This window comes from Chrysochloris asiatica, unplaced genomic scaffold (assembly GCF_000296735.1).
Source record: "Chrysochloris asiatica unplaced genomic scaffold, ChrAsi1.0 scaffold00038, whole genome shotgun sequence".
NCBI lineage: Eukaryota > Metazoa > Chordata > Mammalia > Afrosoricida > Chrysochloridae > Chrysochloris > Chrysochloris asiatica.
This window is the reverse complement of record NW_006408556.1, coordinates 8,911,209-8,927,208: the sequence shown is the minus strand read 5'-3', so window position 1 is coordinate 8,927,208 and position 16,000 is coordinate 8,911,209. Positions and strand designations below refer to the sequence as shown.

The 16,000-nt window shown below is 49.1% G+C and overlaps 1 protein-coding gene across 1 annotated transcript in view; it reads right to left on the bottom strand.

Annotated features, from left to right (window-relative positions):
* GLP1R (glucagon-like peptide 1 receptor) overlaps positions 1–10,976 on the bottom strand; it is a 59,192-nt gene extending 48,216 nt beyond the window's left edge. The window contains exons 1-2 of the mRNA XM_006860580.1: positions 10,899–10,976; positions 1,917–2,013 (exon numbers count right to left, since the gene is read on the bottom strand). Coding sequence (XP_006860642.1) covers positions 1,917–2,013; positions 10,899–10,976 — 175 coding nt within the window. The remainder of the gene's footprint in view (positions 1–1,916; positions 2,014–10,898) is intronic.
* Positions 10,977–16,000: the final 5,024 nt, after the last annotated feature.

Below are 16,000 nucleotides of genomic sequence, written 5' to 3'. Positions count from 1 at the left end.
AGGGGATTGAAACCATGGCAATGAGATGATATACGATGGAATGAATGTAAAATTAAAGTTCCCCCATGTAAACTACCATATAATTCACAATAAAACATTAAAAAAAAAAAAGAAAAGAAAAGAAATCAGGCAACATATTGCAAATCTGCTGCAAAAAAACTCTTTGAAGTGCTAAAGAGCAAAGATGTGAGTTTGAGGACTAAGGTGCCCGATCCAAGTCATGGTAATTTCAATCACCTATATTTATGAGAAAGCTGGACAATGAGTAAAGAAGAATCAATTTCATGCATTTCAATTATGGTGTTAAAGGAGAATATTGAAAGCATCAAGGACTGCTGGAAGAACAAACAAATCTGTCTTGGAAGAAGTACAACCAGAATGCTGTAAGAAGAGAGGGTAGCGAGATTTCAACCCTCATACTTCAGACATGTTTTCAGGAGGGACCAGTCCCTGAGGAAGGATATCATGCTTGGTAAAGTGGAGGTTCATAGAAAAAGAGGAAAATCCCCAGTGAGATTAATTGACACAGTGGCAACAACAATGGGCTCAAATATAACAATAATTGTTGGGATAGCAAAGGACAAGGCAGTGTTTCATTCTGTTGTACATAGGGTCACTATGAGTTGGAATTGACTCGAAGGCACCTACTAACAACAGGTCACACAGAGGCAGTGATTGTTGGGATAGCAAAGGACAAGGCAGTGTTTCATTCTGTTGTACATAGGGTCACTATGAGTTGGAATTGACTCGAAGGCACCTACTAACAACAGGTCACACAGAGGCAGTGATTGTTGGGATAGCAAAGGACAAGGCAGTGTTTCATTCTGTTGTACATAGGGTCACTATGAGTTGGAATTGACTCGAAGGCACCTACTAACAACAGGTCACACAGAGGCAGTGATAGATTTCTTGCCTTCCATGAGATAGATCTGAGTTCAATTCTCAGCCTAGGGATCCCATGAGCAGTCACCACCCATGTGTCAGTGGAGGCTTGAATCTTGACATGATGCTGAACTTCCAGACTATGATAGACTAGCCAGGACAAAATGTATGGTGATCTACTTCCAAAAATTAGCTATTAAAAATCCTATGGGTCACATGGTCAATAAGCAATCAATCATGTAGCTGCCTCAGGACTGGGCAGTGTTTTGTTCTGTTGTGCAAAGGATCACTGTAAGTCAGGGGGCCCACTTCCTGCAGCTCATCATAACAATAGCTCTTGCACAGACTAAAAGGTGCTGAGGAGGACACAAAATGGAAAGGACAAGTCCCTGCTCTTTGGAGACTCAAGCTAGAGCTGGGTCTTAGAATAAGCCAGCAACCCCAAAGTTGATTACAGGGCAAATGGACTGCTATTGTTGTTGTTAGGTGCCATTGGCACCGACTCATAGTGACCTACGCACAACAGAACGAAACATGCCCTGTCCCATGCCTACCTTGCAATTGTTGCACAGCCTGAGCCCATGGCTCCTGCCACTGTGCCAATCCATCTCGTTGGGGTCTTCCTCTTTTTATCCAACCTTCCAGTTAACCAAACATGGTATTTTTCTCCAGGGACTGGTCCCTCCTGATGATGATGTCTGAAGTATGAGAGACGAAGTTTGGGCATCCTGGCTTCCATGGAGCTTTCTCACTGTACTTCTTCCACCACAGATTGGCAATTGCAGAAGAGACAGAAAACCATGGAAATTCCTTGGGCAAGGTTTTCTGGAGATGGTAGTTCCATATATGATGAACTGTGAGGAACTTTCTATTTCAAAGGGGGCAGGAAAGCACACCAGGGGCAGGAACATGATAGGAAGAGGGCAGATTTTCAGAAAGGTATGGTATCCTAGAGAGACAAACGGTGCCCAGCCATAGATCCTCCAGGGGTTGGCTGGGTGGGGAAACCCAAGGGAGAGCCCACCTGGACTCACCTGTGGCTGGGGGTGGAGACTCAGTCAGGAAATGCTGGCAATCTTTCCGGTATTCCCGCCATTTCTGCACTGTCTCCGACAGAGACACAGTGGCACCCTGAGGGGGAGACAGAAATGGGGTCCCATGGAACCAGACAGTCCATCTCCTACCCTCTGCCCCCACATACTTGGTTTCTTTATCTCCAGGGACCTCAGAATCCCAAACCCAGTCAGGCACTAGAGATCTCTGAAAGACGGGAGAGAGCGAGCCACTCCCACAAAGCAGTTCCAACAGGATGTTTCTGCATCTTCAAGTCTCCAGGAGGCAGGTGGCACAGCAAACCAAACCCATTGCCATTGTTAATTCTGACTCACAGTGACCCTATACAACAAACCCTGTAGAACTGTCCTATAGATTTGAACCACCAACCTTTAGGTTTGCAGCTGAGCAGTGAGCCACGGTGCCACCAATCAATGTCTATTGAATTGATGCTTTCTGTGGGGTGGTTGAGTGAATTGGGAAGAGAGATGACAGTGTGTGTCTTATACCTGGCTCATTTATGTCATCTCACTTAGGAGAGAGACTTCCTGGGGACCCAAGGATTCCCTATTGCTACGGACTCCTCTTTATCCATCACCCTGTTAGTCTGCCTGAGAGGTTTTTGCGCTCTCAACCATTCAAGAATGGGACAGGCAATCCTTGATTTTCAGGTGAGGCAACAGAATTTTTAGGACACAAAGCCAAACAGATCCACCCAAATAAGAATGGTCCCTTCTGACATTTGAGCACATTTCCCTTTAGATATGTCTTGGGACCGTGATATTTAAAATTAATGACTAATTTCAACAGCTTTAAAGATTGCAAATATTTCTCATTTGGAGACTGCAGATGCTTCAACGATCATGGTACCCTCTTGTATATAATTTAGGTCCTTAACCGGAAGTTTAGCTGTTTGAATCCACCCAACGGCTCCTGGTAGATGTAGACCTGGTGACCTGTTGCTGTTAAGATTTTAGCCTAGGAAACTCTCTTGAGCAGGTCTACTTGTTCATGTGAGGTCCTCTGAGCTAGAAATGACTCACTTGATGGGCACTCAACAAAAACATGGAATTTACAACACAATTTCAATTTTAAAGTCCCAAAAATGTACACGTGTGCTGAAAATTAAGTTACTTATTTTTTTTCAAGTATGCACTCTTGACTTGTGATGTTCTGGTTTCTAGGTGATCTTGTCCTGGTTGAAGCTGATTTGTAGCTTACAAGACAACCTCTCACCCCCTTGTCTCCCCTCCCGCTAAAGACACTGGCTGGAATTTCTCATGTGATCCCTCTTAGTTGCACAGAGAGCCCCAGAGAGGGGGCCAAGCTTGTGTCCAGCTCAGTAACATCCATGGAGTAAGTGTGCTGAGGCCGCAGATGGGGGCTTCCCTGAAGGATGGAGCTGTTTTGAGGGTAAAGATTAAGGGTATTTATTCCAAACAAACAAAATCAAACACAATAAAGACAGTGTCATAATTTTAGTCACAACTGAGGGGATACCATCGTTTTCATAAGAGCCTGTTTTTTTTTCAGTCACCATCACCCATTCCCTCCCTTCCTGGTCCTGGAAACTGTCTTCTCCTCCCAGCCATTGACTGAGCTGCTGCTGGTGGGAAGACCATAAGATGGGGAGAATGCCCCTTGATCTGCTTCTTACAGAGGAGAGCAGGCAGGAAGCAAGGTCATTGCTGGGAACTGAACTGAAGGTATGTCTGGGGCAGAAAGTGGCCAAGGAAGCCCAGGGGAACCAGAAGTCTCTAGCTGGGGGTGAGGTGGTTAGACTGTGATAGCCAGTCTGACCACCCATACCCTGGGAAAACCTAAGACAGAAGAAGCCTGTTATCCTGTGTTGAGTAGAGTAGTGATCAGAGAACCATTCTCACATTCAGGCTTTCTGAAGACTGGATGGGTTCTCCCCTCAGACCAGAGCTCCCTGAGGGCAGGGCTGTGTCTCCCCTCAGACCAGAGTTCCCTGAGGGCAGGGCTGTGTCTCCCCTCAGACGGGGGCTCCCTGAGGGAGAGCTGTGTCTCCCCCACAGACAGAGGTTCCCTGAGAGTAGGGATATGTCTCCCCTCAGACTAGATCTCCCTGAAACAGGACTGTGTCTCGCCTCAGACTTGGGCCCCAACTAAGGGGCCCTTCTTCTCGCACCAGCTCAGGATTGACAAATACTGTTTACAGATTTCATCTTATTCCCTACGTTCATCACAAACTACCCAGACATCTGCTGTCTGTCCTGTGTCTATGGGAGCCATCACAGTGCCAGTATTGAGGGTGGTGGGGTGAAGAACAAAGCCCTGAGGGTGGGGCTCAAACACTTAGCAGTATGAGTGACATGCAGACAAGGCAGTGGGTAGATGTGCTCAGGAAGTGGTCGGGAGGGACTCAGTGCAGACTCCAGAGACCTGGGGGACTCTGGAGACCAAAAAGGTGGGGGTGGGGTAGAGTGTGGTGGGAGGTGGGGACACCACAGCTTAGATGAGTAGACAGAAGCTGTGGGCTGTTCAAGAGGACTTCTGGGCCAGAGAGAGAATAGCAGAAACAACCAGGGACAGAGTGAAGGACCAGATGTGGGTGGAACAAGGCTAGGTAAGTGAAGCTGGTGACTGCCGTATACCAACTGGTCCGGGAGCCCCAGGAAAACAGTGGAGGGTAGGCCTGTTCCTGGCTCCTTCATCTAACCTCAGCATAGCCAAACAATGGGGATAATAGTCACTACTGCTGACCCCCCTCCAACACACACTCACACACAGGATTGTTGTGAAGATTAAATGAACCATGGCTTCAGGTTTGGAGGAAGACTCATTAACAACCTGAGATATGCAGATGACACAACCTTGCTTGCTGAAAGTGAGGAGGACTTAAAATTCTTACTGATGAAGATCAAAGACCACGGCCTTCAGTATGGGTTGTATCCCAATGTAAAGAAAACAAAAATCCTCACCATTAGACCCATAAAGAACATCCATATAAATGGAGAAATGATTAAAGTTGTCAAAGACTTCATTTTGCTTGGATCAACCAGCAACACTCATGGAAGCAGCAGTCAAGAATTCAAATGGCATATTGCATTAGGCAAATCTGCTGCACAAGACTTCTTTCAAATGTTCAAGAGCAGAGATGTCAGTTTGAGGACTAAGGTGCTGACCCAAATCACATTATTTTCAATAACCTCATATGCATATGAAAGTTGGACAGTGAATAAGGAAGATCAGAGAAGAGTTGATGCATTTGAGTTATGGTGTTGAAGGAGAATATTGAAAGTACCAGGGACTGTCAAAAGAAAAAACAAATCTGTGTTGGAAGAAGTACAGTCACAAAGCTCCTTGGAAGCCAGGATGATCAGACTTTGCCTCTCAAACTTCGGACATATTATCAGGAGAGACTAGTCCCTAGAGAAAGATATCATGTTTGGTTAGAGTGGAGGGTCAGTGAAAAAGAGGGAGACCCCCAACAAGATAGATTGACACAGTGGCAGCAGCAATGGGTCCAAGTGTAGCAACGACTGACTGTAAGGGGGGCACAGGACCGGGCAGTGTTTCCTTCTGTTGTGCCTAGGGTCACTAAGTCGGTACCGACTCGATGGTTCCTAACAACAACAACAACAACATTAAGAACAGCTCCTGGCATGTAAGAGCATGCTGTCAGTGGCAGCCATTCTCAGTATTTTTGCTGTTTCCGGGAGAATGTGGTAAAGGGTGACCTGGCTTCCTGGGGAGTCTGAACCCCACTCTTCCCTCATTCCAAACATCAACACAGTCCCAAGAGGTGGAAATGATTTCATGCCAAAGGACCAGTCATTCTTCTCAATTAGTGAATTTAAAAAAAACAAAAAAACAAAAAAAAACTAGTAGTAGCCCAGCCAACGGCAGGGGAAACTAAGTAGTTCTGTCCTGAGGGCAAAGACCCATCCTCATTTCATCCTCCTACATGTGCTGAGTGGTGGGGAGGATACAAGGGCAGGTGCCCCCCAATCCTCTTAGGGCAGCAGAGCTGGAGGTGGACACAAGGGATGGGAGTTGTGAGGGGCCAGGACTTGGCCAGATTGAATTAGTGCCTGGCAGACTTCATAGGATCTCAATGAGGTGGGGGGAAGGCGAGTAGACACTATGGTTGAATTAGGGCAACAATAAGGAGAGGGTGTTTCTCAGATTCAGGTGAGTTTGGGAAATGAAGTAAGAGGTGGGAAAGAAGAAGCCAGATAGGAGTGGTTTGGTCTTCAGAAGCAAGCACTAGATGTTGTTGTTATGTGCCGTGGAGTCGGTTCCGACTCATTGCGACCCTATACAGGGATTCCGAGGCTGTAAATCTTTACAGGAGCAGAAAGCCTCATCTTACTCCCACGGAACAGCTGGTAGTTTCGAACTGCTGACCTTGAGGTTCACAGCCCGATTCGTAACCACAGAGCACTAGATAGTCAGAAGTCACAAGCGAGCACTAGATAGTCACAAGACCTTGATTTAAATCTCAGCTCTATCTGTTAATGAATAACTGATGCTGTTACATGCTGTCAAGTCAGTTCCGACCCATAGCAACTCTGTATAGGGTTTCCAATGAGCAGCTGGTGAGCTTGAACTGCTGACTGTGTGGTTCAGACTTGGCAGTCCAGCGCATTAGCCCACACACAGTGCCACACCAGGACTCCAAAAATCCAGATAACAGAAGATGGTTTTGATTCATTGGGGTGATGGGCCCAGCATGCTTCCTTTACACAACTGTTACTTGTATGACTGATGGGACACACTTTATCTTTAGAAACTTCAGTTTCTTTATCTGTAAAATGGGTTAACTTCACAATAAGATAAGATAACTGGAAACTCTCAAGAATGACCAGATCTTGTACCAGAAGGAGGAAGAGCAAAAGCAGACAGATGGAGATGAGGTGGGAACTTTAGGTGGCAATGGGCTTTCCAACACTCTGGGAAGGCACTCCTTACCTAAAAATTGGCCAATTGCTGGAGAAATCCCTCCTACAGAATAAGAGCATTCGATTCTTTGTTGTTTTAGGAACCATTTTGGTGGCAGGAAAGGACCAGAACCTCAACCTCTCTGAGCCACTGAAAATTGGGGGAGGGGCTTCCAGAAGAAACAAGATGGTTCCAAAGACAAACTTCCGGGTTCTCCCAACTTGGCCCAGGCTTTTAGGTTCCACAGCATTTCCTCCCAGGACTCTTAAACTCTTCTCTCTCTGCTACCTCCCAGAGTCCAAACTCCTGCACCCTTGGGCTGCCAGACCCCTGTCTCTGAGCCACCGGTTCTTCTTCAGGCTTTAGATATCTGAGCACAAGGGCTGTACACACACCCTCACATAGGCAGTCACACACATGATCACACATGCCATCAACCACATTCCAAGATGTTGAGACTCACACAAGCACACAGACTGCCAGGCACATACTCACACGCTGAGACATTGGCCCCTGACACACACACAAACTGCTCGACAGTGTCACACTCAACCCATACTGTCGCACACATGCATGCAGAGAAACAGCCACACAGACGCTGTCGCAAGCACACCGTCTTTCTGACATACGCTGGCACCCATCCACATACCAAGACGTCACTCACACTCAGAGAGTGTGACCTGGATGCAGTATCTCACACGTGGGGTCATAACCACATAGATGCTCTCAGATACAGTTACATGCTGAGACGTTGTTTGATAACAGTAAGTCACAATGACAATCTTACCGGCTGTCACACACAGGGTCATGCACACCTACACAAAGAAGCAGGGTCTCATACAGCTCACACCCCTCTCCCAGGTCCTGTTTTCTCTCTTTCTGTCCCTTTCTGTCTATCTCTCACACATACACATACACAAATACAGGCATCTGCCCAAGGGCAGGTTGCAGCTAAAGAAGGCCCTCAGCTGTTTTCCATCAGTGCAAAGCCTTCCGGGGCAGAAACTGGTTTCTTGGTTGACCCTACTTCAGCCCCACCCCTGGTCCATGTCCAGGAGGGAACCTGGCTCAGAGCAAAGTCCACACTGACCACAGCACAGCCTGGCCTCCATCCACCATTCACTAGCATACAGAGGCATGAGACCTCCAACAGTTTGCTCCACATCCTATTTCTATAGCCCTGGAAAACACCTCCAGATTCCTGAAGACAAACGGGTCAGTGCCCTCAAATAACTAAAGCTGCGGTTTCAGGGTGCCAGTGTCTTAACCCTCTCCACAGCAGGCAGCAGATGAGGAAATACAGGCTCAGGATGGCCAGAGTGTCCTAATCAAGGTCATCAGAATGGATATTTGAACCCAGTTCTAGCTGGTTCTAACTTCAGTGTCAGAGGTTTGCCTGTCTAGTCAGTAGACCAGTTTCTTCAGATTGGTCTCGGGGAAGTAAAAAGCTGAGGTGGGAGGTAACTCTTCCCAGTGCAGTGGCTTACGTCACAATCTTCAAAGGCTATCTTTCTACCTCCAGAGAAGCTGCTTCAGGTCACTTGAGTCCCTCCTGGCCCACCTGAATATGAGGGTATTAGGTCAAGCCCCTAACCCTGCACCCCTTTCTCCTCCTGCTTCTGCATTGCTGGACCACCTCATAGACCCTCTTGTCTTGAGGTTTTGTCCTTCCATCAGCAATGTGGAAAGAGTAACTCCAGTCCTGCAATCTTCATCAACATAAGAGAAAATGCCAATGTCACGAGTTTTATATGTGTGCCGGTCAATTTTGTCATAATCACCTCCAAAGCCAAACCCACAGCTATCATGTTGATTTCAACTCATAAGAATCCTATAGGTCAGAGTAGAACTGCTCCATTGGGTTTCTGATGCTGACAATTTTTACCAAAGCAGACTGCTTCCTCTTTTACCCATGGAAGAGCTATTGGGTTGAACCACTCACTGTTTGGTTAGCAGCCCATTGTGTAACCCAAGACACCAGACTGCAATCTAACCTCAAACGAGAAACCCAGTTCTGCTGTCATACAGGGTTGTTATGAGTCAGAATCGATTTCATGGTGGTGGGTTTGATTGGGGTTTTAACCTCAATGTGCTTGCTGCTAAGATCTCTGTGATGGCCAGATAAACCAAGTGTCCTACAACATGAGTATCCAAAGCTCCACCCTTTCTGCCCAGAACCTGTCCCCTCGTTAACTTATCTGCCACCCAAGTTCTGTTATACCCTGACACACTCAGCTTGTGCCCTGAGCCCAAGACTAAGGAATGAGAGGGATCACAAGAAAGGACAGGTTGAAGGAACATGACTCTTCTGGGGAAAAAAAAAAGTTTTGGAAAAAGGGAGCAGGAAGGGAGCAGGTCACCTGAAGGACCCTTTCTCTTCCCTTGCCTCTCTTTTCTTATTCCAAACCAGATCTGCACACTCAGCCTGGGGTACAGTGGGACCAGAAAGCACATCCCCCCACCACTACCCCTCCATCCCCCAACGTTAGGAAGAAGTAAAGGTGAGAAAGAATGGGATAATGGTTCTGCAGTCCTGGCCCTGGAAAGATTCCAACCACACCAGCTTTCAGGGAAAAGCTGAGGCTGGAGGGCAGGGCGGGAGAGCAGCATGGGAGGGAGGGTGTCTCCCGGGGGCTAGGGGCAGTGACTAGACTGGGCCACAGGGAAGGGGAAAATTACTCTGCAAAAGAATTTGTGGAACTGAAAACGTGTTGCTATTTTAGCTGTGAGGCACTTGTGTCTACATTTGAATTTTTGGCCAGGAATGGAGTCTGCCCTCATCAGGACCAAGACAATGACAACCCCCCCTCCCCATCCTCCTCCCATCTGCTCTCTGATAAATTTCAAGGCCTAGATAGGTCCAATCCCCAACTATCTTAATTCTTCAGGTCTGCAGGAGGTGGGAAGAAACTCTGGTGGCACAGTGGGTAACTGCTTGACTGGTAACCAAAAGTTGGCCATTTGACCCCATCAGCAGTTGGGTGGGAGAAAGATGTGACCATCTGCTTCTGTAAAGCTTTACAGCCTTGGAAACCCTATGGGGGCAGTTCTACTCGGTCCTGTAGGGTGGCCATGAGTTGGAATTCCATGGCAACAGGTAATAGGGAGAGCTGGGGTGAGTAATAGAAGGAGGACAAGACACCCAAGCCTGCACTCGTCTCTGCTCAAGCATCTCACAGCATCTTTGGAAGAAAAGCTCCTTTCCAAGATACAGGCTGATCCTGTACACAGTGAGCCCAAGGATGGTCAACAGAAGGGGTGCACCTGTGACCTGCTCTCTGATGACATGACATGAGTCCAGAATACCTGTGCACCCCTAGTATGTGCTCTGCCGTGTGTCCTCAACTAGGAAGAGTGAGGGGCCAGCCAGGTGTTCCACAAGGGCTGGATGCTTCCGCAGGAGCACTGTCTCCTGCGTGTTTGCTGCAAGGGATAGGGGGGAGGGGGAGGGGTGAATAGACTCAAGTCCCATCTGGGAGGTCACAGGAAAGGACAAGCTGCCATTGCAGGGTCCCTGGGGCTATGAGTCAAAGGTGCTGGGGGACAGAGGAAGGGAATAGGAGCTCTCTCTACACCGGGCCCTTTCTCCCGCCCAGATCCTTCTCTGGGTCTCAGACAAGCGGACAGGGGTGGCTGTGGGAGGTGCCGCAGAGAAGAGGCCCGGGGCACGGCGGAAGGAGTCTAGGGTGCAGGGAGCGAGAGCCAGGTTGTGCCAGGGTCGCTGGCACTGGTTTCCAAAGAGGAGGAGTTGGGAAAGTGGTTTGGGGAGGAGGAAGACCCTGCGCTGAAGTCAGAGCCAGGCGGCTGCGGGGCAGCTGGTGCCTGAGAGGGGGCCGGGAGAATTGGGGTGTCGTCTTCGATCCAAGCACCCCACCTCGGCCTCTCAGCCCACCGGCATCCAACTCTCTAGTCCCTACTCCCTCTGGAGCTTTTCGGTTTCCTTCGCCCGCAGTCGCGGAGTTTCGCCCAAGTCCCGGCGGCCCCTGCCAGGACACTGCGCCTGCAGCCCGCAGCGCCACCTCCCTCCCCACTGTCCCCCGGTCCGCGGGGCTCACCTGGGGGCGGGGGCCGGCCCTGCCCACCGTCCCGAGCAGCAGGAGCACCAGGCGGAGCGGGCCGGGGACACCGGCCATGGCGGGGCGCTCAGAACTGGGCCATCGCTGCCACCTGCGGAACCGCGCGCGGCGACTAATCCCCGGCGGGCGGCGGGCGGCGGGCGCCGGGGGAGGAGCCGGCGTGGGGCCGCCCCGCCCGCGGGAGGGGCCGGTCCAGGTCTCCCGCCTTCCGCCCTGGCCTGGCCAGGCCACTCGGTCACCCCTAAGCCTGGCCAGGGCCAGGAAAGTGTCCCGCACTGCGTTCGGGACGGACGCCGCTCCGGCTTATAAAGCACAGGTGGTGCGCTTGGCCGGGTTCCAGCGGCAACCCCAGCCTCTCCGGGCCTCCCATTCCTCCTCTCAGACTCCCCTAAGAAAAGCCCCCTCACCAACTGAGCCTGAGGAACGGATGGGACTTGTCCAAGGTCACTCTACCCGTCAGATCCCTCTCGTAAAGTTATCCCCAGAGCTGCGTGTTACTAATGACCCACTCATTGGCGTTATCTTTGCCTGGATGGTGTCTTTTCCCCTTTCCCAGGCTCTGTTCTGAAGCCAGATTCCCGGACAGCCAAAGATGAGGGGCAGGGAAGTAACAAGTGAATCAATGGAGCCCGGAGGTGGGGAGGGTCCAGAGGTTCCCCTCCATTTGTGAACTTTGGGGATTTCAGGACAAAGATGAACGAGGCCTTTCTCTAAGCCTCCCCACACCCCACCTTTTGCAGCTCACTCTCACCTTGTTCTGAAGTATTTGGTTCTTAGAAGCTATGTCTTAGAACTAACTGTGTCTTACAACTGGAGCGGCTGTTCCTTGTCCTCCCTATCTTTGTGTGCCGGCTTTGTGGGACTCTGCATTTTACCTGCTTTTGTTGCTACACCCACTCTCACAGTGCAGGGCAGAGTGGATGCTCAGGCTACTCTTTGGCTCCTTTCTCATCACTAGGCTTTGAGAGGGAGTCCTAAGAGAGAATTGAGTTTATTAATGTCCTTGAAAAGTGAAGGTGGTAAAAGGGGATCCCTCAGACAAACAAACAAATAAAATAAGATGCCACAGTTAGGAATTGCTTGGCAACTGTTCTCAGCCTTGGATTTGCCTTGGGCATGTCTGGGCCATTCCCAAGGAGAAGGGAGTTTATGAGAATAGGCTCCTCAGAGAGAAACCAGAACTTCTCAAAGCCTTGAGGGAGGCTGGTCCTCTGTGAGCCCAGAGAAGCAACAGGCAGTGAGAGGAACCACGGGCTTCTTCCTGTGAGAAGAAACTTCCTCTCCTGGGAGCTCTGCCTCCACTGCATGGGAGCCATGTATTCCCTCCCTGGCCCAGAAATCAATCCAACAATCACCTTCAGTGTACCATTTAGGATTAGGTTGTTCATTGGTAATTGACAAAAAAAACAACAAACACACAAATGTGTAACCAAGTGCTCTCTTGTGAAGCAAGTCCCGAGGTTCAGAGGTTCAGCCTGAGATCCAAGTGGAATCCCTGATCCTCAGGGCCCGTGACTCTTCTAGCTTATGGCTCCATCCCTCTCACAGTCCAAGACTTCCACCTTATGACCCAGAGTGTCTGTTCCAGCTCCAGCCAGCAGGAAGGAGGAAAGAGAAGGTGCCTCAAAGTGGCAGCTATCAATCCCACTCCCATTGGTCAGAACTTAGTCACATGGACACTCCTAGCTGCAAGGGAGGCTGGAAAAAGGACATTTTATTGCAGGCAACCAGGAGCAGGGTTAAATATTGGGACTTTGATTGGTGCCGTTGAGTTGATTTGGACTAATGGGGAACCCATGTGTGTAGAGTAAAACTGTGCCAGAGGGGTTTCAAGGCTGTGATTCTTTAGGAATAGAACACCAAAACACAAATGTGGATTTCTGGAAACAACTTGCAGGCTCTGGGGTAGGGAGAGAAGAGAAGATTCCAGAAGGAAAAAGAAGACAAGGAAGCTAGAGATGGCATTCAGACAGAGCTTGAAACTTTACCACTAAATTCATCAACCTCCAAATGACATCTGTTGTTGTTGTTGTTTGCTGTGTTGTCAGTTCTGTCTCATAGCAGCCCTATATAGGGTTTCCAAGAGAGGCTAGTGGGTTTGAACCTACCTCCCTTAAAATTACCAGTCCAGTGCTTATCCTACGGTGGCACACCAGGGCTCCAAATGGCATCTAGTGAGCAAATATGTACTGAAGAGCTGCCAAGCTAGGCCCTGGGGATATAGGGGGATGCAGTCCCTGCCCTTATGGGAATTATATTTTCAGGCAGGAGAGAGGCATTACACATGTAATTCCATTATCTGAGTCAGTTATATCACTGTGGTAAACATGGGTGGAAGGGATGCTACTGAAGTCTCAATCCTCAGCACTCACCATTTCTCTCTGTCTGGGGGCTTTCTCTGACTTTGAGGAGCTTGCTTGTGCTCAGCCAATGCTGGGCAGGTCTAATGTGCTGGCTAATAACTCCCCTAAAAGAGCTCTGGAGTGTTGGTGTGGCAATGTAGGATAATTACTGAACTGCAAAATGTAAAGTTGGCAGTTCAAACCCACCAACCACTCCTTGGAAACCCTATAGAGGGTCACTGTGAGTTGTAACTGACTTGATGGCATTTAACAATAGCAACAACAAGAAACCCTGTAGGCACTGTTACGATAAGACTGGACTGCTAACTGGAAGCCCACCACCTGCTTCTCAGGAGAAAGACGAGGTTGTCTGCGCCCGTCAAAAGTTACAGACTCAGAAACACTAGAAAATCTCTGAGTCAGAACCAACTCTGTAGCAGTGGGTTTTGGAGCAGCTCTTAACCTACAGGGGACAGGAATTGGTTAATAACCCAGCTCCTTTTCCCTTGGATTGCACAATTCAGAGGTGGATACCACATGGTGTCGCAGATTGAGCCCAGTTACCCCACAGTGGCAACCAGCTCAGTAATGCACCTCGTTTTCACTTCTGTCTGAGTTATCTGATGCTGCTAGGATAAAAATAAACGTGAGTGGCTTTAATAAACAGAAATTTTATTTTCTCCCAGTTTAGGAGGTTAGAAGCCCAAATTTAGGGTGCCAACTGTAGAGAAAGATTTTTCTGAGCTTCCTAGTGTGGCGCTGTGGGCAAATGTGTCAGTCTGCAAAGTTGTTTGAATTGCAAGGTCGGTGGTTCAAGCTCACCAGCTGCTCCTTGGAAACCCTACACAGGGTCGCTATGGGTTGGAATCGACTCGATGGCACACAACAACAACAACTACTGGACAGTCTTCATGTCATCTCTCTTCCGGCATTTCTACTTGCTAGCTCGCATTTCAGTTCTCTATCACCAAAACTCGTTTTTTTTTTTTTTTTAAATGTAGAAGCCATATGAGTTTATTATTTACACAGTTGTTAAAGTACACCAATACAGGGATACAGGGGTGGTACACACGTGCTGTCCAGACTCCCGTACATGGTGGAAAGACATTCTACCTATGTGCTCTGCAAGTGCATGGGTTATACAGTGGGCGGGGGAGGGTCCTGAACTGTTCACACCACACCGGAGTGAGGACATGTAGAGTGACCGCTGCGGCCCCGAGGGAACAGTCTCAGTTCCATGAAGGCACTGGCTCTGTAAACAGCCCCCCACCCCAATACTTCTGGAATGATCAGCTCTCTGACCATTCAGAACAAGGCAACCATGGGGTCAACTATGCCGACAATGTCCACTAGCAGCCACGGGGAAGGGAGGGAGGAAGGTTGGCACTTGTGGCCTCCAGCCTCCCAAGGAACAGTCAGAAAAGACACAGGTGGTTTGGAGCACGGTCCCTCGTCAGTGACGCACCCACATCTGTGGAGTTTGGCTTTGAAGCTCATGTCTTGGCACCTCCGCATGGAATCCCTTCTGCCCCTGCCACCTCTCTGGGCACACCAAACCACACCCCTTCGTTCTGAGCTCACAAATGTGGACACAGATCACACCTCAACCTGCACTGGCTGCATGTACAGTCTGTTCAGAAAATTCCCCAAATTTAAATTCAAAGGCATTTAGGCAACAAAACATCCCTGAATCACGTACACGGCCCCGACATGACCCACAGCCCCCTCCTAGTCAGTGGGGGAGAGGGGCACCAGACTCGCGCCACATCCAGTGTTGTTGGTGTCCTTGTCCTCCGCTGGGAAAGACGGCATCTTGCTCTGTGGCAGCCGGCACCTTCCAAGTGGCGAGAAATCCCAAACTGCTGTGCCAAAAGCATCTCTGTCCGGGCAGGTGTGGGAGGGTGCCCTGTGGGGAAGCATGTGGCAGGGCCACGAGACCCCTGCCAACAACACACACACATACACACACCCAACAGAGCGCTGGGGGAACATCTCTCTCCAATGGACCACACAGCACAGCACTACAGGACAGTAGACGGACAGATGGACACACATGACAGGTGCCTGGAGGCACTCCTGCCTGACCACCTCGCACACAAAATGCCAACTAGTGACTTCGTTTCAGGATTCTTTAGCATCAACATGTTTGTAGGACCACAAAAACAGACAAGAAAGAAACAATATAAAGACAAGTTTCTTTACACAGATTAAGCCAGTAATTTTTAGCAAAATGATACAAAACTGTCTTAACTAAGAGAAAGATACAGTAGACTCATGGGGACCTACGCCACCAGCAAGGAGGGAGATTGGCGGGCCGGCCTGTGTCTGTCTACTCTGTGTGTGTGTGTGTGTGTGTGTGTGTGTGTCGCTGGGTGAGTGGGCTGGGGAGCTCTGGTGTAAACTCAGGACACCTCTCCACTAATCCTGCCTCGTTAACATAGCAAAGAAGCCAATCCCCAAGTGGGATTATTACCACAGGCAAAGAGGTTCGGATTTACAACACACATTTCTGGAGGAAACAATTCAATCCTTAGCATCTTCCTTCCCTTCCCTTTCTTACCTTCCCACCAGCAGGAGACTAGTGTTTCCAGGGATACCTTCTAAATAAAAATAAACCACTTATCTTTTAAGTCCTTGTCTCTTTTGGGAGAGCTCAGCCAAAGACAGTGGGCATATGGACTCTGAGCCTACAGGCATTTACTTGCCTTGCCTTTATTGTTGTTGTTATTGTGTGTCACT